General features: G+C 42.6%; 2 protein-coding genes across 2 annotated transcripts in view; one reads left to right on the top strand and one right to left on the bottom strand.

Moving 5' to 3' along the window:
* The window catches only part of TRMT2B (tRNA methyltransferase 2 homolog B), a gene marked incomplete at its 5' end in the record, with an annotated part of 86,002 nt that overhangs the window by 25,331 nt on the left and 33,825 nt on the right, over window positions 1-26,846 (bottom strand).
* Window positions 1,247-11,072, top strand: ARL13A (ARF like GTPase 13A; the record flags this gene model as incomplete). The annotated part of the gene is made up of 8 exons (XM_082681509.1): window positions 1,247-1,305; window positions 1,674-1,744; window positions 6,519-6,768; window positions 7,662-7,767; window positions 8,280-8,467; window positions 9,309-9,399; window positions 9,495-9,657; window positions 10,969-11,072. The coding sequence occupies 8 exons, from the start codon at window positions 1,247-1,249 to the stop codon at window positions 10,974-10,976; spliced, it is 936 nt and encodes a 311-aa protein (XP_082537635.1). The 3' UTR covers window positions 10,977-11,072.

Consider the following 26,846-nt stretch of genomic DNA (forward strand, 5'->3'; position numbering starts at 1 on the left):
AAAACAGTGGGTGACTCTGCAGAACCCTGCTAAGTTATTCATTGATAAGCTGGCACATACACTGTGCTCATCAGATAGCTAAGAAAAGCCCATCTGAGTATCAGCCTAAGTCCTTTGTTAACCCAACCAGAGCTTCCCCCAGCTCTGGGCCCCAACGTAATTAGTCATTAGGAAAATATAAAGCAAAACCACAATTAGATACCACTTCACATCCACTAGTATGGCTATAAAAAATACAGTGAGAGTTGGTGAGGATGTGGAGAAATTTGAACCATCCTGCCTTGCTGGTAGGAATGTAAAATGTAGAAACAATCTGACACTTCCTAAAAAGGTTAAACATAGAGTTATCATATGACCGAGCAATTACACTCCTAGGTATATACCCAAGAGAACTGAAAACATATGTCCTCACAAAACTTGTACACACATGTATATAGCAGGATTATTCATAAGAGTCAAAAAGTAAATACAATCCAAATGTCCATCAACCGATAAATGGATAAACAAAAGGTGGTATATCCATACAATGGAATATTATTCAGCCATAAAAAGTAATGAAATACTAATACATGCTAAAACACGGATTAACTGTAAAGTGACTGTGTAAATTACCCTTTCTACTTAGGCAATCACTTCCAAATACGGCTGTACTTTGATATCACCTGGGGAGCTTATGCTGCTCCCTGAGAATCTTTGAGAGTAGGGTACCTGGACTGATGTTTGAAATCAGTTAGAGTAGATGATCTCTAAAATCCCTTATAGCACTAGGAATTGTATGAAATCTATGATAGTGGGTCACCAACACCCACATTTTGGAAGCACAGGCAGTAAGAGAACCAAGCCCAATGAACTGTTGTTCATTAGAACAGGTCTTCCAATTGAACTCTAAGCTGGTTCTTCTCCAAGGCATCTCTCCACCCCACCCGCACCCCCAAGGTTGCATGAAGATATTCATAACAGGAATGAACTATGGCTGAAGGGATAGGTCACACCTGATGCCATCATGCCTATGTGGGTTGCTTTAATAAGAAATCACCCCATTTTGCCACTAGAGTTGACGATAACCAGTCCCTCCCTCTATGACATAGACAAGGTTGGATAGAATGAAGTAATGGACTTCTGACAGTCCCAGGCTTCCTGTTTATCAGTACCTGTGTACTCATAAGCTGATTTAGGTTCAGAGTTAATAATGGGGCTGATTTCTTGTTTACTTGTTTCCCTTAATATTAAAGAACTAAGCTGAATCATGTTCCGGATACTGACCTCCTGCTGGCCTCGTGTAAACGCAACTGAAGAGACACGAAGGTAATATTGTAATTATTTCTCTAGACCTGTTCCACCATTTCCTCCAATGTACCTGCCCACAGTCCCTCAAAGAACAAATCTTTATGATATATATTATTAGGGGAAGTGACTAAGTAGTGTCTACAAGATTAAGGGCAGGGTTGGGGAGGATGGCCAATTCTATAAGGCAAGTGAATCAGGGAAGAAAAGCATCCTTGGAGGCTTTGGGGAGGGGTCCCCACACCACCTTCTACCACCTGGCTGTGCCTTTTATGACTGCATTGGGACCACTGCAGGCAGAGCCCCAAACACCAAGGAAGAGTATAATTCTTTCTTTAGCCTAAGAACTAACAGTACTTTTAAAGCTTTGGCTCATTTTCCATTTCTAGGAATGTGACCATCATTATCATTGGACTGGACAACTCAGGCAAAACTGTTCTTGTGAAGGCATTCCAGAGACGTAAGGAATTGAGAGTATTAGACCATGGTTTAGGTCTCCCATGGGTCCCAGCGACCAATGAAACAATCATTCCTTCCTAGCCTTACTTCATGACCCTTGAGTTTCCTCTTTTAAGGTAAACACTTCCACACACACACACACACACACACACACACTCTCTCTCTCACTCACTCTCTCTCTCTCTCTCTCTCTCTCTCTCTCTCTCTCTCTCTCTCTCTCTCTCTCTCTCTCTCTCTCTGCTCTCCTTGGGTGTTATCAGCCTGTTTATGTAATGCCTGTCACCTGCTCCCTTTATAAGATATCCTAATTGAAGGTCTTCTCATAATGTCAGTATGAATGAACTCAGACTATGTAAAGCACCACAGTCGATTAGGAAGGATAGCATGTTTGAAAGTGTCTAGTTTCAGAGCTCAATTAAAGTGGAATTTGGTCTAGATAAGAGAGACAAGTGGGGGATGATGAAGAAGTTCAATAACGTGAAACTCTTTGTGACAGTTCATATAGAGGGTTGGAGCTTGAGAAATGGTGTCAGTTCAGAGACGTGCAAGTTTAATACCAAATCTCCAGTTTAATACCTTGACATTTCAAGAAGCCGTTACACAGAATTTCAGGGAGCTACTTTTCCGGTTGTGAAGACACAGCTAACTGCTAGCCAAAGAGCCCAGCACAGTGGTTGGCACAGGATGCCCTCCACTGATTTTTATTAAATAAAAGAAGGGTTATGATGAGGTGGTTGTTTTATATAGGCTGGCAACAATCTACAAAGTAGAGGAAAGGGCTAACTTGACTCCTCTGCCTCTGGCCTACTTGAAGCCAGCATCAATTTCGTTGAAATACAGCAACAGCCTGCTGGCTGATCTTGCCGTCTGTAGCTGTCTCCCCAGTATTCAGTCCACACAGCTGCCCGAAGGACTTAATGCAAACATCTGATCATGACCCAACCCTGCATGAAACCACTCAATGCCTCCCTGTTGTCATCAAAATAAAACTTAAGTTCCTCAGCTGCACACAAGGAAGGCCCTCCATGATTTGGTCCCTGATTTTTCCAGCTTCATTTCCCATGCTCTGCACATAGGCCCCTTGATGGAGCCAAAACAAATGACTTGCCATTCATCTGCCACTATACCATTCTAGTTCACATGCCCACGCTTTCTGTACATGCTCTCCTGCTACCTAGCATTTCATCCCCTCCATCATCTACCTGCTTAATCAAATGCCTCAAGACACAGCCTAAGCTTGACCTCAGGAAAGCCATCCCTAATGCCCAGCGCCTCCTTCTTCAGCTTCTACTCTATTCTGTGCCTCCCTCGATCATGCACTTATCACAACATCATTGCACAACTGCAAGTCCATCCCCTACACTGTGAGCCCTTGAGGAAAAATAATGGATTTTTTTCAGCTCTGTATCTTCAGTCTCTGTACTTTTAGTACGTTCAGGTAGGTACTCATTCACTTGTGGAATGAATGTTCTCCCTCATTCCACCATTCTCCTCAGGCTACATGTTGCCTCATTCCAACTTTTCCCTCTCTTCCCCTCCCCCCACCCTCAGAGTGGCAGCCCCAAGCACATTTTAGCCAATGGTTCAGCCTGGTATCCCACCTTATGGGCAGCAGACTTGACTGCCTCTCCCAATTCTCTGATTGGCAGAAATGGTAAAAAGGTAAGCAGCACCAAGAAAATCAAGGAGCCAGGGTAAATCACAAAATTACTGATGAAAGTGGGGATAATTTTTAGAGCCCAACTCAGCCCCACCCCTAGATTCCCATCCAGTCTGGGTGGGGCCCGGGAATCTATGTTTTAAGAACTCCCCAGGCCTTTCAATTGGCCAATCAGCTTTGGGAAGCACTCATCTGTAGTTAGCCCTATGCTATTTTGCCTATGAGAATAGCATCTGCTTTCCATTCTAATTCCTGGAGGACAGAGCCTGGAGTCTATTTAATTTGTTACTGTATAACTTGCCTTGTGCTTGGTGAATAACTTGGGGCTGATTGATAAACCAATAGGTTTATGGTTGTGACTTCATTCACGGAGAAGTTTTTAATGGCTAAGAAGCAAAGTGCCACTGATGTCACATTCTAAAGAACATCTCAGGCCACCTCTGTCCATGCAGGACTGCCAGAGTCAATCTAGTAGGTTCCTCTGTACCCAAAATGCAATAGCTTGCCCCCCCACCAGCTCCTGCAAATGTTTATGATTGCCAAAAACAGATAACAGCCTAGGGAGGAAGTTCCAATCTACAAGTAGTAACTTGTGTGAATCTCTGAAGACACCAGCTATAAAATATTTGGGGACATAAGCCATTATCATTAACAACATCATTCACTATAACTATTTTGTCTGGCATGGTCATATGGGGCAAGAAACCCAAGCATGAGTACAAGCAGGTGCCCTAAATGAGGGCGTTTAAAGCAGTTTCTCTCAAACCCGGCTATACATTTCAATCATCTGGGGAGCTTTAAAAGAAAATGCTGCCTGAGCCCCGCCCCAGATCTATGGCATCAAACTCTGAGAGAATGAGGCCTAATGTCATAGGTTTTAAAAGCTCCACAGGTGATCCTGAAGCATAATCAGTACTGAGAGCCAAAAATCAGAATCACCTGAAGAGCTTTCACACCAGCTGATCTGGGACTTGAAGGTTCAGATATTTTGGCCTGGAGAAGGCCCAGGGAATCAAAATCTTAACAAGCGCACCAGATGATGCTGAGACACAACAGGCATGAATTTTACTGCTCTTTAAGGCAGTGGGTCTCAAAATGTAAGGTGCAGAAGAATCACCTGGGGATTTTGTTAAATGTAGGAGTTTGCTAAACATACAGATGCTTGGGTCCCAAGCCTAGAGATTCTGATTCATTTGGTACAGGGTAGGGCTTAACAATCACCCACATGTAACTCTAAAGCAGACAGTCCCCAAACTATGCTTTATGCAACACTCTGCTAGGGATATAGAAATGGATTCATCTCAGTACCTGTCCTCAGAGTGTTTATAAATTAATAGAGGAAATAAGAGAAATGTAAATTTTCAGGGGACAACTTCTGGTGGCATCTAGAGTTTGCCAACAGTACATTGAATTATTGAAGAAATGGTAAGGTTTCAAGTAAAAAGAAAAAAAATGGGGAAAGATAAAGCTTGCACTGATACTGAAAACAAGATTTTAAAATTACCTTTAGAGTTTTAATCTCTTCACTTATTATTTTTAAGTAGTCTAATACAGACATAACAAATAACATATCAAAGCTGTGACTGAAAATTATATGTTCTGTGAAAGCTATAATTAAAAATAAATCATTGACTAACATAAAAACAGAAGAGGACATTATGAGATGACATTAAAATGTAATAATATGTACACATACACACATATAGAGAGACATGTATACATGTAAATGTGTGTATAATCATACATTTCCAAAGATCTGAAAGCATCCTATTAACTTGTCAGTTAAACGACTTATTCTGGCAATCCTATGGAAAATGTTCCAGGTAGATTTGAAACTATAAATAAGAAGCTACTGATTCTGGTCTTAGAACTCCCAGGTATGAGTGTAGAGAATCTATAAAATCATTTTGCTACTAATATGGGCAGAGAGCTGGGCCAGAACGGTCAGTTCAACAGACTGGAATGTGTCTATGGACTGTCATGCTGAACCACATTTCTCTGGGGGCTGAGTGAGGGGTGGAATGCCCTGTGGGATTGTATGGTCTGGCCATAGCCTTGAAAGGGCAAAGGTATCTGAGTTTGGCATGGTTTCTCGGAGGAGATAGGAGGAAGAGGACTTCATACGCTCATCCACAGTAACAGGCACCATAAACATTTACTGAACACCTACTGTGCATAAGGGAATGCAGAGCCCCTCCCTCACAGAGCTTAGATTTTAGCTGGGGAGACAGGACATGCACAGAATGAGGTGAAGGGCCAGTTTAACAGGTCACGTGTTCAAAAAGAGAGAGAAGTGAGAGCTGGACTGGTCAGAGAAGCTTCCTAAAGTAAGTGGTACTTGAGCTGGGCCTTGAAGAAAGGATGCGAGAGAAGAGCGTCCTGTTCATTCATTCATTCACTCATCAAATTCATTCAACAAATATTTATTGAGCACCTGTGTGCCAACCTCTGTGCTTGGCATTATGTATATAACAGTAAGTAAAACTGAAGGGATTCCTATCCTGTTGCAGTTTATAACCCAGATAAATAAATCATAGAATTTATAACACTGTAATATGTGCTGTGATGGTGGTAAGCCCAGAAGAAAGTGGGGGATGGTGGTGTGAGTTAGAGAAAACTTTCTAGAAGGAACAAGATCTAAATTGATATTTAAAAAACAAAATAGGTGTTAACCAAGCAGAGAGTAGTGGAAGAGTGTTCTAACCAGCAGGAATAGCATCTTGTGAAGGCCCAGGGCAAGAAAGAGCATGACAATCATGTGGAGTGGGGGGTAGAGAGGCACATGAATCAAGAAGCACAGGGAGGAAGAGACTGGGTACCAGGGACCCTGGACACCAGTCAGGGAAGAGATGGATCTGGCAGGTTAGGAGGCAAAGGAGTCTGTATTCTACCTTCGGAGCAGTGGGTACTCACGGAAGGTTACTGAGCCAGGAGAGGGTAGCATGAGCAAAGTGCGGTTTAGGAGGATGGATTGGCGAGCATGAGCCAGATGGCAGGTTACATTCGTAGGATTCCTCAGGGCAGGCTCTAGTCAAAGTTCAGATCATCGTTTAACAAATTCATCTAACTATAGCCCCATTTTGTTGTTGCTTCTCCTCTCTTCCCCCATGTATAGTACTCCCCAGTAGGACGGGCGGTAGTATGAAACCTGAACTGACCACACTCCTCCTGGATGATTATGAAGTTTCCGTCTATGATCTGAATGGAGACAGGAATGGCCGAGAAATCTGGCCAAGCTACTACGCGCAGGCACATGGACTTGTTTTTGTCCTGGATTCCAGTGACTTAAGCCGCATGCAGGAAGTGAAGGTCATCTTACCACACCTGCTGTCTGATGAAAGAGTGGCCGGGAAACCCATCCTATTGTAAGAGTCTGCCTTTGTGTCCAATTTCCCCTTCCCATTTTGTGCCTTTAGAAGAAGTAGACAGAGGAAGGGTTAAGTGGTCCCTGTGTCACATCCAGTTAGACTTCCTCTCCTCTTTGGCTGAGGGGGAGTGGCCCAGTCCTCTGGGGGCTGTTTTCAAGAGCCACTTTCTACCAGGCACTGCCATGGGGGAACCTGTTACCTAACTGTGCAAAGGTAATTTTGAAGGCAAGCATCAGAGGGAAATGGAGAGTAATATCTGGATCTTCCACTGCACCCCCCGCCCCAACCCATCCCTCGACTCTTCCTGAAGACTGCCTTCCTAAATTTGCTTCTTTTTTCTGGCTTCGGTCTTTGACCCTGAGATGATGGCAGAAAACCCCTATTTTGTATATTCAGTGCCAATGGCCTCCTCCCCTGGTAAACTGCCCGAGAGTTATGTAACTCACTCTTACCCCAGGGTGATGATTCAGGTGGCCAGTCAATCCTCACCCCTCCCCCACTCCGTTTTAGCCTTTTTTGTTCCCCGTTAGGACCACCAACCCAAGCGTGGACAGAGTTTGGGGGAGGATGTAGAAGCGCCAAATTCATTCATATCCCAGTTAGCAATTCTAATTAAAGTTTGATGGTGCAGTGTAGAGGAAGTGAGAAATGAGGCCTGGGGATTATCTCGGATTCAAATTACTTGTGCTATTCTTTCCTCCACTGAGAGTTGGCTAGAAAAATGTCGGGCTCATCGCACTGGGTATGGCTTAAAAGCTAGTCCCTGGATATGTAGCAGCTGTACCAGAATTGGTTGTCCCCCTCTTTCCCTTCTTTTCTTTCCCTTGGCCTCTATCTCAGTTTTACTCTTCCTCTCTTCTTCCCTCCCTCTCTCCAATGCCCGGCTTTAGCCTGGCCAACAAGCAAGACAAGAAGGACGCCTTGCTACTTCGTGATATTACTGAATATCTGCTGCTGGAAAGGCTAACAAACAAGAACCAGTCCCTGTGCCGAGTGGTAAGTGTCTAGCCCTCCCCTCCCTTGTCCTCTCAAGCAAGGCCGATGCCTCCCTTGGCCCATAATCAGCCTCCTATGCCGGGTCTTAGGCAGAGCCTCTCTTTGCCAGGCAACAACTACAGTGATGATTTCTGACTCAACAGTGATAATAAATATCACACTCTTACAACACTTTCACATCTGTTTTCTCATTAGGCCTGCAAAATAGCTCTTTAAAGTTGGAAGTTTCAATAGCTTCATTTTATGGTTAAGAAAGTTAAGGCTCAGAGACTCTGAGTGACCTGTCCGAGATCACACATCCAAGACATTACACTTGATTAAAGGATCTTAGCTTTTGTACCTTTCATATACCTTCTCAGGAGTGAATGCTGAGAATCTCCTAGGAAGTCTTAAGAGCCTCTCTAGGCACAGCAGAGCTTATGTGCACCTCTGCTCTTTGGCTGAGGGTGACTGGGACTGTGAGCCCCAGGGGTCCCAGGTTGCTGGGCTGGAGCCTTCTCTTTTTGTCACAGGAGCCCTGTTCAGCCATCAAAAACCGCCAGAGAAGGAACCATGAACCTATAATTGGAGGCCTGCGCTGGCTGTTATCTGCCATTGGGGATAAATATGAAGAGCTGTGTGCTCACCAACAGCCACTCCCATCGAGCATCCCAGCCCCCAAGAGCACCAGAGGCTTTGGGGAAATATGCTCATCAGACAGGTACCAAGCTGTCTCTATTAGGTGTACTGATAAGAATAGATGAAAAAGGGCTTCCCTGGTGGCACAGTGGTTGAGAGTCCGCCTGCTGATGCAGGGGACACGGGTTCGTGTCCCGGTCCGGGAAGATCCCACGTGCCTCGGAGCGGCTAGGCCCGTGAGCCATGGCCGCTGAGCCTGCGCATCCCGAGCCTGTGCTCTGCAATGGGAGAGGCCACAACAGTGAGAGGCCCACGTACCGCAAAAAAAAAAAAAAAAAGAATAGATGCAAAAGTCAGTCTTCAACCTAAGCAGTGAGTTCTGGGAGGGGCATGGATTCTGTGCGGTGCTGAGCAAGTCTCTCAAGATCAGTTGGCCCAAATGGGGCGAGGGCAGTGACCACAAACATACCAACATTGTTAGGTACACCCTCCCCTCGGCACAATTTGAGTGGTCACGTCAGTGGGATAAGTTAAGTCATCAGTATTACATTGTCTCCAAAACAGGGTTTCAATTCCCTGGTTTGTCACAGAGAGGAGAAAAGGAGCACGAGCCCCTTAAGGAGCTTATTGGCAATATTCTATGGCTAAATACCCTGGAGGTGCCCCACATTCTCCGCTTCCTGTTCTCTGATCATCCCAATGATAAGGAAAGATGGGAGGGAACAGGAATATAGAAAAGAAGAAGAAAAATAAAGAAAACGGGGTGATCAAGGTTTTGAGGAATAAAAGGACTAAATGTCCTCTTGTTCTGTTGTCCCTTTAATTGTTCCAAAGACATATGGCAGGGATGGGGGGACAGCTGGATTTGATTAAGGAGCTTGCATCTGTTTTCACTATGGCTTTGTCCTTTCTATCTTCCCCAGCTTCACTACCAGGATGGGAAAGTCCGAAGAAAAAAGACAGCACCTAGGACAACACTCAATGGAACCTAGGCCTCTAAAGCCAATCCTACAGGTAAGTGGCTCACTAAATGTTATTGCCCCAGGGACCAATCCCTGAGCTCTCGGGCACCAACTGACTTTTTTTTCCTTCATCTTCCTGCTATACAGAAAGAAGGTATAACAAGACCTAAAAAGAACACATCAGTAACATTTGCTTTAGACGAACCCAAGGAGGAGGATGAATGTTATGGGGGAAATGGAGCTTGTAACACCACTGAGCCTGGCTACAATCAGAGCCCCCAGCTCCATATGCTGAGAAAGCTTTTTGAAGGTAATCCTGGATCAGTGGTTAGTCAGAGAAGAAAAGATATAAAGGCTTTTCCTCACAATTTATAAAACAGTATTCGTATTTTGAGTCCAAAACTCTTTTCTCATACTATGGTTGGTGGTCAGAAGAAAGATATGTAGATGAAGTGCTTGGGGATCACCCTCTGGCCGTCCAGTATGATGCCCCAAGATCTTTGTTTGGATGGCTATAAGGTTATCTTAAAGGTTATGATTTCCAGTGGTGGAAGTACAAATTGGTACAACCTTTAGGGAGAGTAGTTTGGTTGTATGTCTCCCTCCTACTCTCCCTCTCTCTCTCAATAGATATATATCGAGAACTTTAAAACTGTGGAAACCCTATGAGCCAATCATCTCATGTCTTGAACTGAAGCCAAAGATAATTACACAAGTACACAAAAAGGATGCTCATGGTTGCTCAATCATAGCATTGTGTATAACAGCTAAAAGTTGGAAACAAGCTAAATGCCTAACAATAGTGAATGGCTAAATCAATTATGGTGCACCCACACAATGGAATACTATGCAGACCTTAAAAGGGCTAATGTTGACTTATATTTACTGACATGGAAAGTTTTCCACAACCCAAAGTTTTGTTAGAGAAAATGGCAATTGAGAGCACAGCACATATAGCATGATGTGTACACATGCATAGAACATCTGGAGGGGAATCACCAAACACAAGCAGTGGTTTTCTCTAGGGGTAAGATTCTAGGTGATTTTGAGAAGAGCCAAGGTAACTTTCTTTGGATTTTTGTTATTACTGGAAATTTTTTTAATAATCATATATGATTTCTCCCAATATACTAAAGGCACTAAAAAAATCTGTGATGACTTAAAGGCCCATTGTTGTTAATGTCTTCTCCATCTCAGTGTTCCTTGGCCCCAGTCTCCATGACAATAAACTGTCAATATTATAATGTCACTTCTGCTCTCCAAAGGATCTGGCCCTTCAGGCTACCCCAGAGCCTTGGGTTGTTACACCTACACAGAGGGCCCTAGATAGGAACATTGAGGAGGAGAGAGGTACTGCTCTGGGAAGGAGGATGAGAGGTGAGTGGATGGAATCTGGCAGAAGAGTGGAGGAAGTGTCTTTCTAGATGTCAGAATCTACCTTTAAATCTCTGTCCAAAATTGAAATCCATTTTTCATTTCTATAACCTCAGAACCAAGGGCAAAAAAGAGAGAAGACACTGGGGACCTTGGAAAGTAGCTAACACCCTCCTCACCTGGATGGACAGGAAGCCTGGTGCTTAGCTTTGCTTGCAGTGACTACCTATTTTCTTTCTTTTTTTAGACTTTTAACAGAGTGCTAAAGAGGAAAATGAAGGGAAGTCAAAAGAAACATCTCATATCCCTCCTTTAGTAAATGGGTTCATCTACAGAACCATTAGGATTATTCAGTTTTTCAATTTCTGTTTGTTAGTACCTCTACAGTCCCCCTACAACTCCACCTACTCTAACATAATATCCCTGAGAACTCCCATTGTGCCTGTACATCGACATTCGAGCCATAAAATGAATCTTATCCCCACCGAGAGGCTCAAGAACAGTTAGGCGGCATCCGTTTGAGAGTGAAGACAACGTTGGCAAAGAAGATCAGAGCCTTGACGTCTTTGTACCCAGGTGCTCCCGATGAAGTTTGTGAGCAACATGTTGTGGGTGACCAACTGCAGTTGAGCCTTAGAAGTACAGGGTCAGTTTAGAATTACATTTTCCCCCTATGTTCTTGGGTGGAAGGGGACTGGCATAAATAAATAGAACTGTTCTGCTGAGAATTATGCTCTGCTGAATCAATTTCAATCATGCCTCTGAAAACAACTCAGTTTTAAATTCCCTACCACTGTCTGAGAAGCCTGGCGACAATTCTTTTGCTGTCCCTTCAGGAATAGCAATTGCTGTCTCTCCTAACACTTAGGTTAGGTATGCAAAAACCGTACAAGCTTAAACACATTCAACTCTCCATCCCAAGGAAGGCAGTAGTAGTGGTGGTAATCATTCTTCACTATTAGTTCAGCTGTTACTTTCACCATCAATACCACAGCCCCCATTTACTGAGTGCCTTCTGGATGTCAGACGCAGCACTAAGCTCTTCACGTTCATTATCTTATTCACAAAAACCTTGGGGGTAGGCAGTATACCTGCCTGCATTTTACAGATGAAGAAACTAAGGGGTAGGGAAGTTAAATAACTTATCCAAGGTCCCACAGCCTGTAAGATGCAGAGCAGGGAACCAAATCCAGATCTGACTCTAGAGCTACTTTAGGCCAGAAAGATCTGCTTATGCTTTGCTCAAACTCTACCCAGAAAGAGAAAGCTACACCCAGGAAAGATGCTGAAGCCTCACCACGCCCATGTCAGAACTACGTTGACAGCAATAAGCACACCCATGGTAGTGGCAGACACGGGTGAGTGAGCACTTCCATTCTGCCAGACGCTGGGCTAAGTGGTTTACATACATTACTGCCTTGCATCGTCACAAGCCTATGAGGTCGGTTCTATTATCATCATCTTGCAGAGGCAGAAATTAATGTTCAGAGAGGTCAAATCATTTACCCCAGGGCACCCATTAGGAAATGGCAGAACTGGTTTTCAAACTAAGCTCCAACTCCATAACTCATGCTCTTAATTCCTATCCTATATGGTCTCACCAGGCAGTATAAACCAACTAGCCTATAATTGTTTCTGAGAGATAGAAACCTGGCACATAAAGGATCAGTCTCACAACCCCTTCTGGAGGGCCTGACACTGTCAAAGACTGCAGCATTTGTTTTATGCGTTGCATATGGCCTCATGTCCAAGAGGATCACCCCAGGCACTTTGTGGGTCTTTGACAGGATTCTGACTAAGGCTCAGCTTATTAGTCATGGAGCTGGAAGGAACCTTACACCTCTAGTCCAACCCCAGTTGTTATACAGATTAGGAATTTGGTACAGAAAGGTTAAGTGACTTGCCCATGACTGTAGAGCGATCACTGACAGACATGCTCCTAAAATCCAGATCTCCTGCATGCCCAAGCCAGTGTGCTATCTTCCATGCCCCAATGTACTACACCCTCTCTGGGGCTTCTCTGGCCACTCTTGACCCACCTACTTTCCTCCAATTTGCCCAATAAATATCACTGGAGAATTCTGCTGACAATCATTCTCACCCAGGGACGCAGCAAATACCTCTACTGAAGAACAGTTTTATCAGGCAGGAGACTATAATTCAACAAACCAAGGTTCTTCAGAAAATTGGACCACCCACATTTCTCTATATGGCATGTATGTCTATGAGGCAGGCATACTTTCTCAGCCAAGAGAGAAGGAAAAGTATGGCTAAAAGGGTGTGGGAATGCTATCTATGAATATGGGCAGGGTGGAGAATTTAGGTTGAAACGACCTCTGACAAAACTGAATTTCAGTATATTGGCATACTTCCCTTTGTACAATATATGTGTTCCTGGGTGTCAACCAAATTTTCCTACATAAAATCTATCAACCAAAATTATTTAAAGAGGGCTTCCCTGGTGGCAGAATGGTTAAGAATCCGCCTGCCAATGTAGGGGACACAAGTTCCAGCCCTGGTCCGGGAAGATCCCACATGCTGTGGAGCAACTAAGCCTGTGTGCCACAACCACTGAGCCTGCACTCTAGAGCCCACAAGCCACAATTACTGAACCCTGCGTGCTACAACTACTGAAGCCCACATGCCTAGAGCCCATGCTCTGTAACGAGAAGCCACCACAATGAGAAGCCCACGCACCTCAACGAAGAGTAGCCCCCGCTCGCCACAACTCAAGAAAGCCCACAGGCAGCAATGAAGACCCAACGCAGCAATCAATCAATCAATAATAAAATGAATAAATAATAAAATGATTAATAAATAAAAATTTAAAGAATACCCCCCAAGACAGACAGCATACTCTTATTTAACATCTTTACTGAAGTATAATTGCTTTACAATGTTTAGTTGCTGCTGTATAACAAAGTGAATCAGCTATATGTATACATATATCCCCATATCCCCTCCCTCTTCTGTCTCCCTCCCACTCTCCCCATCCCACCCCTCCAGGTGGTCACAAAGCACCGAGCTGATCTCCCTGTGCAATGCGGCTGCTTCCCATTAGCTATCTATTTTACATTTGGTAGAGTATGTATGTCAACGCTATTCTCTCACTTCGTCCCAGTTTACCCTTCCCCCTTCCTGTGTCAAGTGCATTCTCTACATCTGTGTCTTTATTCCTATCCTGCCCCTAGGTTCTTCAGAACCATTTTTTTCCTTTAGATTCCATATATATGTTTTAGCATATGGTATTTGTTTTTCGCTTCCTGACTTACTTCACTCTGTATGACAGACTCTAGGTCCATCCACCTCACTACAAATAACTCAATTTCATTTCTTTTTATGGCTGAGTAATATTCCACTGTACAATGTGCCACACCTTCTTTATTCATTCATCTGTTGATGGACACTTAGGTTGCTTCCATGTCCTGGCTATTGTAAACAGTGCTGCAAAGAACACTGTGGTACATGACTCTTTGAATTGTGGTTTCTCAGGGTATATGCCCAGGAGTGGGATTGCTGGGTCATATGGTAGTTCTATTTGTAGCTTCTTAAGGAACCTCCATACTGTTCTCCATTGTGGCTGTATCAATTTACATTCCCACCAACAGTGCAAGAGGGTTCCCTTTTCTCCACACTCTCTCCAGCATTTATTGTTTCTAGATTTTTTGATGATGGCCATTCGGACCAGTGTGAGGTGATACCTGACTGTAGTTTTGATTTGCATTTCTCTAATGATTAGTGATGTTGAGCATTCTTTCATGTGTTTGTTGGCAGTCTGCATATCTTCTTTGGAGAAATGTCTGTTTAGGTCTTCTGTCCATTTTTGGATTGGGTTGTTTGTTTTTTTGATATTGAGCTGCATGAGCTGCTTGTAAATTTTGGAGATTAATCCTCTGTCAGCTGCTTCATTTGCAAATATTTTCTCTCATTCTGAGGGTTGTCTTTTGGTCTTGTTTATGGTTTCCTTTGCTGTGCAAAAGCTTTGAAGTTTCATTAGGTCCCATTTGTTTATTTTTGTTTTTATTTCCATTTCTCTAGGAGGTGGGTCAAAAGGATCTTCCTGTGATTTATGTCATAGAGTGTTCTGCCTATGTTTTCCTCTGAGAGTTTTATAGTGTCTGGCCTTACATTTAGGTCTTTAATCCATTTTGAGTTTATTTTTGTGTATGGTGTTAGGGAGTGTTCTAATTTCATTCTTTTACATGTAGCTGTCCAGTTTTCCCAGCACCACTTATTGAAGAGGCTGTCTTTTCTCCACTGTATACTCTAGCCTCCTTTATCAAAGATAAGGTGACCAAAGGTGCATGGGTTTATCTCTGGGCTTTCTATCCTGTTCCATTGATCTATATTTCTGTTTTTGTGACAGTACCATACTGTCTTGATTACTGTAGCTTGTAGTATAGTCTTAAGTCCAGGAGCCTGATTCCTCCGGCTCCATTTTTCTTTCTCAAGATTGCTTTGGCTATTCGGGGTCTTTTGTGTTTCCATACAAATTGTGAACTTTTTTGTTCTAGTTCTGTGAAAAATGCCATAGGTGGTTTGATGGGAATTGCATTGAATCTATAGTCATTTTCACAATGTTGATTCTTCCAATCCAAGAACATGGTATATATCCCTCCATCTGTTTGTATCATCTTTAATTTCTTTCATCAGTGTCTTAGTTTCCTGCATACAGGTCTTTTTTCTCCTTAGGTAGGTCTATTCCTAGGTATTTTATGCTTTTTGTTGCAATGGTAAATGGGAGTGTTTCTTTAATTTCTCTTTCAGATTTTTCATCATTAGTGTATTCTTATTTATTTTTCAGTGAATAGTTTTGTTGCTGCAGGCTGTTACCATACTCCAAACCCCTTATCAAGCTGGGTGGCCAAGCAATTTCCCCCAGTGAAGACTGGAATAAGAGTATGTACCTAACGGGCTTGTTGGGAGAATCAAAGGGGACAATCCAGAGCAAAATGCTTAGCAGAGTGCCTGGCACATAATAAGTAGCTCATGAAATGTTAGCTACTATTATTATGATTAGGGGAGGATCTTAGATCATTAGATAGCTATACCCCCTTTCTGAGAGAAGTATCCTCTTTTCTGCAAAGAACAACCCAAAGAGAGAGGTCTTAGATTCTAAAATACAAATAGTATAGGGATCTAGGGTAACTATAACCACTGCCAAGCAATGATTCCCAGGTTTGAGAATCCTAAACCTGCCAAAGAAGTCTTACAAATCTGTCTTAGCGTGGCAGCCCAGGAACCAAGATCAGTGAGAGTTTCTTGAGCCTTGAGGGTAAATTTTCTTTCAGGCAAGCGGTTGCCTTGGAGTTTCTCTCATTGTCAAGGTCTTGGCCTCCCTCCTCCAGGATTTTTAAAGTCTAGCTCCTGTCAGAGACACTTTGAACATATAACCCTGGCCCATGATTCAACAAGCCCCATGTGGCTCCGGATACTTGTCCACTTTGTCTTGAAAGACAGGTCTGGGTTTTCAGACTAGAGAATTCCATATGTATAGGTAGAGGTGTCCCTCTGCTCTGAATGGTTTTTACTCCTGCAATCTTGTTACTACTCTTCATATACTGTTTCTACCCACCGTGTATTGCCCAATCAGTAAGGTTGGTATCCAGTATGATCTGCAGAACATGGGTCAGAGATTCAGTACACCATAAGGGTTAAGGAAGAACTGTGGTAATTTAGGGTTGGAGATGGAAACCAGGAATAACTAACCTAGTCACAAATCCCATGGAGATTTGAGTGTCTGGGCCATCCCAGTGGTGTTTCTAATATCACTCTTCCCTCCCAGTATCCTATTAAAAATCACTCGTTTTCAAGGCAGTTGCAACTGGCAAGACGTAACCAAATACACCGAACACAACACCACTCAGGAGAATTTTGCCAATTAGCATCCTTAACTATAAAACACCATTGGCTATGGGTGGAGTAGCGCTCAAGCCTGGACTCACTGCTTTGTCACTCACCCCTGTAAACCCTTTATTGGATGGGCCAAACTTGGATTTCTGACAGGAAGGGGTGTAGAGAACAGGAGCTCTATCGCCCAGCTTTCCAGGACTTGAAACCATCCCCCATCCCACTTTATTTTCACAGGTGTGCCTAAAAGAACTGCAGCCATGGCGCCCCGACCTGTGCCTTATTCCTTTAGCTATAATAATCCATCCTCCCACTCCTCCTTGCCTTTTCTTCCATATCAAGTTACATGGGAAACACAGGTGGAGTTGTTATCCCAGGCAAGAGAGAAAGCAGGAGGAACTTCCTGCTGTTGGCAGGGAGATAGTATCAGCTGAGGGTCGTGGGAGTCAGGGGGCTTGTACTTCCACTCCGGTGCCCCTGAAGTGCCCAGCTCAGGTTCAGGGAGCCCGGGAGGCTCTGCTGTCAGGTGCCGGGCAGAACGATGTTAACAAAGCCTCAAACTGCGCTGTTCTATGATGACTCAAGAATCCCACGCAATCCCACGCTCCTGCCAGTCGCCACTTCCAGGAGCTAAAATAGACCTCTGATGCTAAGAGACAGCAGGCCTTTTATATCTGCTCAGAAAAATGAGCCCAGCCCTAAGAACGATCCTGCTATTCAATACAATGGAATGTTATACGGCCATTAAAGATGCAAACTATGCACACTGTGCAGGTGGGAACCAGAATGCGAAATAATGTTACATGAAAACAGCAAAGTAGGAAATAGGTACACATGCCAATCACAACTATGGAAAACACACATCGAAGAGTTCATCCCTAAAGAACCAAAGAAAATGAAGAGCACCACAGTCCTTTGAGTTTCCCCCCCCCCCCACATACACACCACCTTTTATTATAATACACTTTTTTAAAACTGTCATGCTGGTCATGCTAGGTTACTGAGGCACCTGTCTTTTAAGTGACACAGGAGTTAACTCTGCAGATCATTTAATTCAGGGAATAAAGAAGAACTGAATGCTAAGGGGGCTGGTGCTTTAAAATGACTGGATTCTTCCTCTTCCCACGCCCCTTCTCAAGATCAGGGCACGTTATCATTTCAGGTTTAGCACTCCAATGAGAAATTCCTTCAAAACACCTAGCCCACCAAACTCTAAGATGGGAGTTTAAGGAAACATGTATTTGGACCTCTCTGAAGTCGGACTGCTGTGTTTTGAACTAAGCTAGCTTATATGGAGAGAAAGGAACTGTTTTTTGATAGGCTGACAGAAATTCCTTATTGAAAAAGAATTGCTAAATGCTCTCCCCCAACCCCACCCCTTGTCACCTTGTCACCGGTAGTGCTTAGAGTTAGCCAAACATCTAGCACATATTTGGGTGTCTGGGTGAGCACTATTCTCTTTCTGGGGTCCTGGCTTCAACACCTGCCCAGACTTGGTTTTTCTAGAATTAGCTTCCAATCAGTATGTTTAGTTTTTAAAAGACTATGTGTAGATGTTTTTTAAAACTTTGTATTTTGAAATAATTTTAGATTTACAGAAGAGTTGTAAATATAGTACAAAGAGTTCCTAGATACCCTTCACCCAGCTTCCCCTAAGGTTAACACCTCATATAACTCTGGTATATTGATCAAAACTATGACATTAATGTTAGCACAATACTATTTACTAAACTACAGGGCTTCCCTGGTGGCGCAGTGGTTGAGAGTCCGCCTGCCGATGCAGGGGATACGGGTTCATGCCCCGGTCTGGGAAGATCCCACATGCCGCGGAGCGGCTGGGCCTGTGAGCCATGGCCGCTGAGCCTGCGCATCCGGAGCCTGTGCTCCGCAATGCGAGAGGCCACAACAGTGAGAGGCCCGCATACCGCAAAAAAACAAAAAACAAAAAACAAAAACTATTTACTAAACTACAGACTTCATTCATATTTCACCAGTTTTTCCACTAATGTCCTTCTTCTGTGCAGGATCCAATCCAGGATCCCATGTAGTGATTATATATAGAATGTTTAGTTAAAAAAAAACACCCCTAGAAACAAGTTTCCTTTTAGGAGGTGGAACAGGTAAGCCAGTAGGTGTCTGGGCAATTTATGATCCTGAGCTATTCTACCCAGAAGGGAACTCTATCACTTCTGTACCAAAGCCCTTAATTCAGAACACCTCATCATGGTTATTTTCAGAAAACATGTCTTACATCAGCACTTCTCACAGTAGTACAAAGGGATTTGACAAGTGGGTTATTTTAGCAACCAATATTATGAGGGTGACAAAATGAGCAGGATGGCCTTATCTGTTTCCTATGTGTCATTTTTCTTCAAACTGTATTGAAACTTTTTACTAGAAGCTGTAATATTTGAGTGTAACATAAATGCTGAGAAACACCCACACCAACAGGGAAGGTACTCTTTCCAATGTGTGTTTGGTTTTGTTTGCCTGAAATTAAGTATTGAAATCTTACAAAAACCAAATTGATTAGGTTATTTTGACTCGTTAATCTTGAGAGGAAAGGGAAAGCAGGCTATAACATCCATTTATTCCTTCAACAAATAATCGGATAATCAAGAATAACTCCCCCCTTAATCCATGCCAACTATGTGCCAGGCAATTTGCAAAGTGCTTTACAAATATTGTTTCCAGAGGATTTAAGAGGTTAAGTAACTCACCCAAGGTCACACAGCATAGAGTGATGGAGCCAGAATTCAAGGCTGGGTCAGCCTGATTCCAGAGCTGGTCGTCTTGGCCAGTACGCTATATTGCCGCTCTGAGCACCTGCTCCATTTCAGTCACTGCGCTGGGTGCTAGACAGAGATACAACACTGAACAGCCCTTATTCCCTCAAATCTTACAGTCTAGTTGGAGGAGAGAGACCATCAAAGAGCTAAGTAACAGCCCTCTCTTCTCCTTAGGTATTCCTTGGATTGGTTACAAGTAAAGGTGATCAGTAAATGCAATCAGTGAATCCCAACACCTTTATATATTTAAATTCCTTTTTTAGGTCCTCAGAGAAAAGTCCTTTCCCCTCTGTGTACCCTGAGGATCCCTAACAGTTAGGAATGAACTTGAGGATACTGACATGTTCCTCCATTTTGTGGCTCTGGGCTAGATGTCAGCATTGCACACACACACCCCCACCCTGCCACTTAGTCTCCTTTGATGAGAAACAATGGGAACTATAATGTGCAGATACATATAATGATGAAATCAAATCAGCTGATGGAAATTTTTAAAGTCTGGGACACAATAATTATATTCCATTTCAACTGTCTTTTCACACTTGCATTAATTGGTGAGCTCTAAGGGAGCTTCAACTGGTTCATCACTATATGGCATTCCATTTTGAAATATATTTCTTAGAAAAATGACAATGATGACCTTGTAAATTATAAACTGGCAACGTGATTTTAAAAGTGAAGGGCTGGAAGACTTAAATCTCAGCAAATGACAATCATTCTCTTCTCTCTCCCAGCCTCCAAACAATCAAATACCCTAACCCTGTGGTTTTCGAGGCTGGCTGCATATGGGAATCACTGGGGAAACTTCAAAATTACCAATGCCTGTGTCCCACCCCCAGAGACTGTGAAGACTTAATTGATCTGGGGTGTGGCCTGGGTTTTGGAAGTTTTAAAAGAACCCCAGGGGATTTTAATGTGCAGACAAGTTTGGGAACCACAGCCCTAATCGGAGGATCATAACCCTGGCTGCACATTAGAATCATCTTCGGGGCATCTTTAAAAAGTCCAGATGCTTGGGCCACATCCCAGACCAATTAAATTAGAAGATGTGGGGGTAGTGCTCAAGTCCCAGGAACCAGGATTTTTTGAGAAGGATTTTTCAAACAACCAGGATTTTTTGAACTCCCAGAGGAGTTCAATGTGCAGCCAAGGCTGAGAAGCACGGCCGTAGGTGCAACTCCACACTTGCAATAAGGGCAAAGGCAAAATTTGCACTCAGACGTTCAGCAACTCTAAGATGAGCCTAATGTGAAGAAGCCAGTTCTAGAAGCCAGGTGGGAAGCAGGCTGAGGACAAACCCTTAGAACAACTGTCCTACTTTAATATTAAAATGAGCTCACTTTTCTCTTGCCATGTATGAGGGCCAACTTTTAAGGCTTGTCTAGGATCACTAGTAACTGATGGTATCTAAGCCCCACTCCCTACCACACCCACCAAAATAACTGCAGAAAGAATGGGAAATAAAGTACTTTAAAGGGATGAAAACCTTTGCAAAGGGCTGCAAACCACTGCTCAGAGACCCTGCATGGATGTAGACAAGGAGGAAGCAGAAAAGCAAGCTATTTGACCTACGTATTATCCAACTAGTTAGTTTTTACCTGCAACTTCATGTGCATTTTTACTCACCAAGCCAAACTCTGGGCTTGGAGGAAAAAAGCCCTAGACCATGATTCTCAGCCTTACCTACACATTAGAGACATCTAGGGAGCTTTTAAAATAATGAGGCTAGGGCCACACCCAAAGTGAATTAAATCAATCTCTGAGGGGATGACATCCAGGAATCTCTGTTTTAAAAGGTCCCCAGAAAAAAGAAAAAAAGGTCCCCAGGTGAAAAGGTGAGGGAGAGGGATAAACTAGGAGGTTGGGATTAACATATACACACCACCATGTATAAACTAGATAATCAACAAGGACCTACTGTATAGCACAGGGAACTCTACTCAATATTCTGTAATAACCTATATGGGAAAAGAATCTGAAAAAGAATCTGAAAAAGAATGGATATATGTATATGTATAACTAAATCACTTTTCTGTACACCTGAAACTAACATAACACTGTAAATCAACTATACTCCAATATAAAATAAACATTTTTAAAAATACATATCTTAAATAAAAATACTTTTAAAAGTAAAAATTGCTTAAAAATGCTAAAAAAAGGTCCCCAGGTGATTCTAATGTTGCAACTGTAAAACAAAGAATATTGCCCACCATCCAGTTCTACCTACAGTACACCCTGAAAGGAATGCAGAGCGAAGATCAAGAATGAGGCACTCTGCTCTGGGAAAACAGGCAGAACAAGCCCTCAGTTACAACATTTTCAGGAAAAATTTTTATGAACCCAGATTCTTGCATCTTCCCATACTTAGAAAAGCACTAAAATCATTAGCTAAGATGTCTGTGCCTCGTGACTAGCAGCAACCTTCTACCAGGATGTGTGCTTGGTTGCACATATCCCCTTCGCCAAAATCACATACATGCTGACCTCCCCCCTTACCTCTTTGGAGCAGTTCCTCAGAGCTCTCTGATAGGCTGTCTCCCGGGCTTTAGTCCTCAGTTAAGTCCCCAAATAAAACTGAACTCACAGCTCTCAAGTTATGCGTTTTTATTTCAGTTGACACAACCAAAGCTGAGAACTGTCACTCTAAACCAGTGGTTCTCAAACTTGAGTGTGCATCAGAGTCACCTGGAGGGCACATTAAATAAAACACACATAGCTGGGCCTCACCCTCAGAGGTTCTGATCCAGTTAGGGTGGAACCTGAAAGTCTGCATTTCTAACAGGCTCCTAGGTGATGCCAATGCTGTTGGTCCAGGGACCACACTTTGAAAGGTAGAGCTCCCCGTGGACCACTGGTTCTCAGCCTTGGCTGCACATGAGAATCACTGGTGGGCATTTAAAAAATACTGATGTCTGAGCCCCTCCCTAAACCAATTAAATTGTAATGTCTGAGGCCCAGGGATCAGCGTTTTTAAAGGTGATACAAATGTGCACTGAGGCTTGTGATCCACTGCCCTAGACCTAGATATTTTACAGCTGGAAGAGATCATTTAGTATAAACCCTTAAATTTCCTGAGAATTTATAGCTACTTTAGCTACTACTGGTCCAGATGTCCCAATCCCAATTTCCACTATTCTTCCTTAATCATTACTGTGTATTAACAATGGGGATTGTAAATCAACTATACTTCAATAAAATTAAAAATAATAATTAAAAAAACAATGTGACCAATTTAGGGTGACCAACTTGTTGTCCTGGTTTGCTTAGGACGCTCCTGGTTTTAGCACCGAAAGTTCCAGATTCAGAGTAAATCGGGACAGTTGGTCACTGTGGTAATGTTTTACAGCTCACAGATTGGAATACACTACTATTAGATTTTTTAATTTTTTCTGTACGCGGGCCTCTCACTGTGGTGGCCTCTCCCCTTGCGGAGCACAGGCTCTGGACGCGCAGGCTCAGCGGCCATGGCTCACGGGCCCAGCCGCTCCGCGGCATGTGGGATCTTCCCGGACCGGGGCACGAACCCGTGTCCCCTGCATCGGCAGGCGGACTCTCAACCACTGCGCCACCAGGGAAGCCCAGTACTATTAGATTTTGCTTCTAACATCCAGCATCCATCCTCCACTAAAAGGAACCAGGGCTCCTTGGAAACAGCTGATTCCAGGACTAGGGCAGAGAAATGTATGGTGAGCCTAGGAATTTTCTGTCAGAATCTAAGGAAGTGCTCAAAGACTCATGGAAGCATGTCAAAAGGACTAAAGGGACTCCCACTGGCCAAACTGGAGAAAATTTGAGCATTACAAAGAAAATGCTGAACTGAATGTAAAGCACTGAATTTACATTAAGAAAAACATTGAATTAAGTGACTTCCAAAACAATAAGTAAAACTACTTCTCTACTATTGGAAGTAACTATTACATCAACTTGCTCTGAAAATTGGTATTCGAGGGAAAAGAATTAGGCCTTTACATGATCTTTTTGGTTCATATCCTATAGATGAGAAAAAGCTCATCTTTACAGAAGAATGCCAGCTAAGAAACATAGACTGGATGATAGAATTAGGAAATCACCATCTTGCAACCCCTGATTAAATCACAAAGTCAGGAAATACATTTTAAAAATTAGAAAAACAAATTACTGAGTGAGGAAACAGGAACTGATGGATGCTGAAATTTTAGGTGAGAGGTTATTGGGGAACAGGACAGTCACATGGTACCAAAGTAACACCCCAGATTTCTTGCTAATTAGGAAGAGAAATTAAAATTACATGGAGAGTTCTGAGGGCCACCACCTTAACCATCACCTTTACTAAGAGTGGACAACTGCCATTATGTACCACTGGATGGGATGCTACATGAAGTACACAGCATTATTTATGAAGCATACTTATCAAAACTGAATCTAATCAAGCCTCTGGACCTAACAACTTCCAGTTTACAAGAAACTCAGGTGCTGGAAGGGAAAGCTAAACACCATCATAAGAAAACAAACCATCCTGGTTTACCCAGGACTGAGGACTGTCCAGGATGCAGGATCAGTGTTAAACCAGGAGAGTCCCAGGAAAACTAGGACGGTTGGGCACACACACAACAGTCAGAAAGATTCATAAGTGGGGCAGACCTGGTCTCTAAAAGTCAGTGATTAACAAAAAGTGGGGAGACTGTTCTAGATTAAAAGACACTAAAGAGAGACCACACTCAAATGCAACATGTGAACTGGCCATAAAAGACTTCAGGGGACAGCTGGGGAAATCTAAATATAGAGCCGTACTACTCAGCTAGCCCACAGATGTAAATGAACCAGGTCACTAATCATACTATTTAATCTGGCTGACATATTTTTGGTAAGAAAACTTCCTCAATGAAGGATGTGGTGCACTGATACACACTCTGGTACAAGCTCCTTATCTCCCTCTGAACCATCAAGCAGTTTGCAGATCACATGTTGGGAAGCACTGTACTAGATAATGGATAACACTAGCAAAGATCACTGAGGTACTGGTAATTTCTTTTTTGGCTGGGCTTACGGTATTATGGTTATGTAGAAAAATGTCCTTACACTTAGAAGATGGATGCTGAGACGTTTAAAGGTGAAGTGCCATGGTGTCTACCACTTACTTTCAAATGGTTTATCAAAGAATAGATACACACACAGATAAAGCAAATATGGCAAAATGTTAACATCTGTTGAATCCTGGTGGTGGGTATACTGGTGTTCATTGTATTATTCTTTCAACTTTCTTGTATGCCTAAAACTTTTCATTATAGAAATGACGAAAGCATAATTCTAAGATCATCTTACTTACAAGGTGTAACACTAACAGAATTACCTGGAAGCTGATTACCTACAGCTAATCCTATATTTATTCATCAGATATTCCTTAGGGGATAGCTAAGTTAAAAATAGAAAAATGAGTCGAGTTAGCCAAAAGAAAAAAGCACATTCCCAGCTGAGGAAACAGAATGAGAAAGGACCAGAATGGAAAAAAATTATCTTTTTCAAGGAAAGGAACTCAATGTGTATAGAAAAATGAGGCTACCCAGATTATGAAGGGGCTTTGAGGCTTCATGAAGAATCTGAGACTTAATTTTAAAGGCAAGAAGGAGCCCATAACAGACAGATTTCAAGCACCAGAGAAACACAATGAGACTGGCATTTTAGAAAACTCACTGTGGCTGTAGAGAACAGAATGGATGGGGGCAAGAATGAAGACAGCAGCACAAGTTAAGAACATGGCCCTTTCAGTAAATAATCTGGTGAGAGATGATGGTAACTTGTAGGGATGGAGACTTGGTGATACACTGCATGTGGGCAGAGGGTATGGGAAAAGAAGGACTCAGATATAATTCCCAGGCTTCTGGCTTGAGTGACCAAGTAGATTGGAGTCTGTCATACAGAGTGAAGTAAGTCAGAAAGAGAAAGACAAATACTGTATGCTAACACATATATATGGAATCTAAAAAAAAAAAAAAAAAAAAGAAAGGAAGAAACTGGTCAGAAGAACCTAGGGGCAAGATGGAATAAAGATGCAGACCTACTATAGAATGGACTTGAGGATGTGGGGAGGGGGAAGGGTAAGCTGGGAGAAAGTGAGAGAGTGGCATGGACATATATACACTACCAAAATAGAGTTAGTCGGAAGCAGCCGCATAGCACAGGGAGATCAGCTCGGTGCTTTGTGACCACCTGGAGGGATGGGATAGGGAGGGTGGGAGGGAGGGAGATGCAAGAGGGAAGAGATATGGGGACATATGTATATGTATAACAGATTCACTTTGAAAGCAGAAACTAACACAGCATTGTAAAGCAATTATACTCCAATAAAGATGTAAAAAAAAAGATTGGAAATATAGGAGCAAGAACAGGTTTGGGGGAAAGATGTGAAGCATGCAACATTAGATATGTTGATTTCAGAGTACCTAGAAGATATCCAGGTGGAATCCACCTTGTCGGCAGTTGGATATGAGAATGAGAAAGATAACTCCAACTTCCGGTTTACATAACTAATAGATGGGATTGCCATTTACAGATATAGGCAACAAAGGAGGAGAAAATAAAAGTCACTTTTCATTTATGTTTTACATTAAGGTTTTTCAGCTACAAAAATAATATTATTTATATAAAATAAACTAGGGAAATGGAAACATAATATATGTAATATACAAATATATATTATTTACATAAAATGAAAAATAGGGAAATGGGAATAAAACTTATCTGACTACCATTAATAAACATTTTTTGTCATTTTAGATTATTTCCTTCTAATATTTTTTATATGGATATTTATATAGTAGCTTTAAGAGCCATATTTTTCTGAGAAAGGGGCTTCTCTAGAGGTATTTAGGATTGAGAAAAATTAAAAACACTAGCTGACCTGATATCAGTTTGTAAATCAGACAGTGCTCACTAAGTTACACGTCCTTAGTCTGTTAAGATTCAAAACATAATTTAATTGTTGGGCACGTATCCAAGAACAACTCCGGAGTTGAAGAAATCATGACTAGAGAACGTCAGTTTCAATACCCATACTACACAGCCCAATTATAGGTATTCAGTTTCTTCTTTGAAGCTCTCCTTTCCCATAGGGTCTCTACTACAACCACTTCTCCCTCCACAGGTGAGAGCTAATTGGTGGTATTGCTCCTAAGGGAAACCACATTTTTAAAAGCTGTTCTGGAAGCCTCAAAGCCTAGAAAACCCAAAGTAATGAATCTCTACTGAGATCACACAGTCACTCTGCAATCATTTCATAGCTTACTCTGCTTTTTAAAAAAGCTAGACTTGTTTCTAGTTCTAATCCTTGGCTACCTCATGAATGCAGAACACATCTAGTAAAATCTCCAGGCAAATACAGAAACCCGAGTCAATGTGAAATTATGACCAGATGTGGAAAAAAGCTCAGTTGTCACTCCACCACAGGCAGAGCTAGACAGAGGAGACAGACTGTAAACTAGGATCAAGGGAGCCATGATAGACTGAC

This window comes from Grampus griseus (genome assembly GCF_964374135.1).
Source record: "Grampus griseus genome assembly, chromosome: X".
Taxonomy (NCBI): Eukaryota; Metazoa; Chordata; class Mammalia; order Artiodactyla; family Delphinidae; genus Grampus; species Grampus griseus.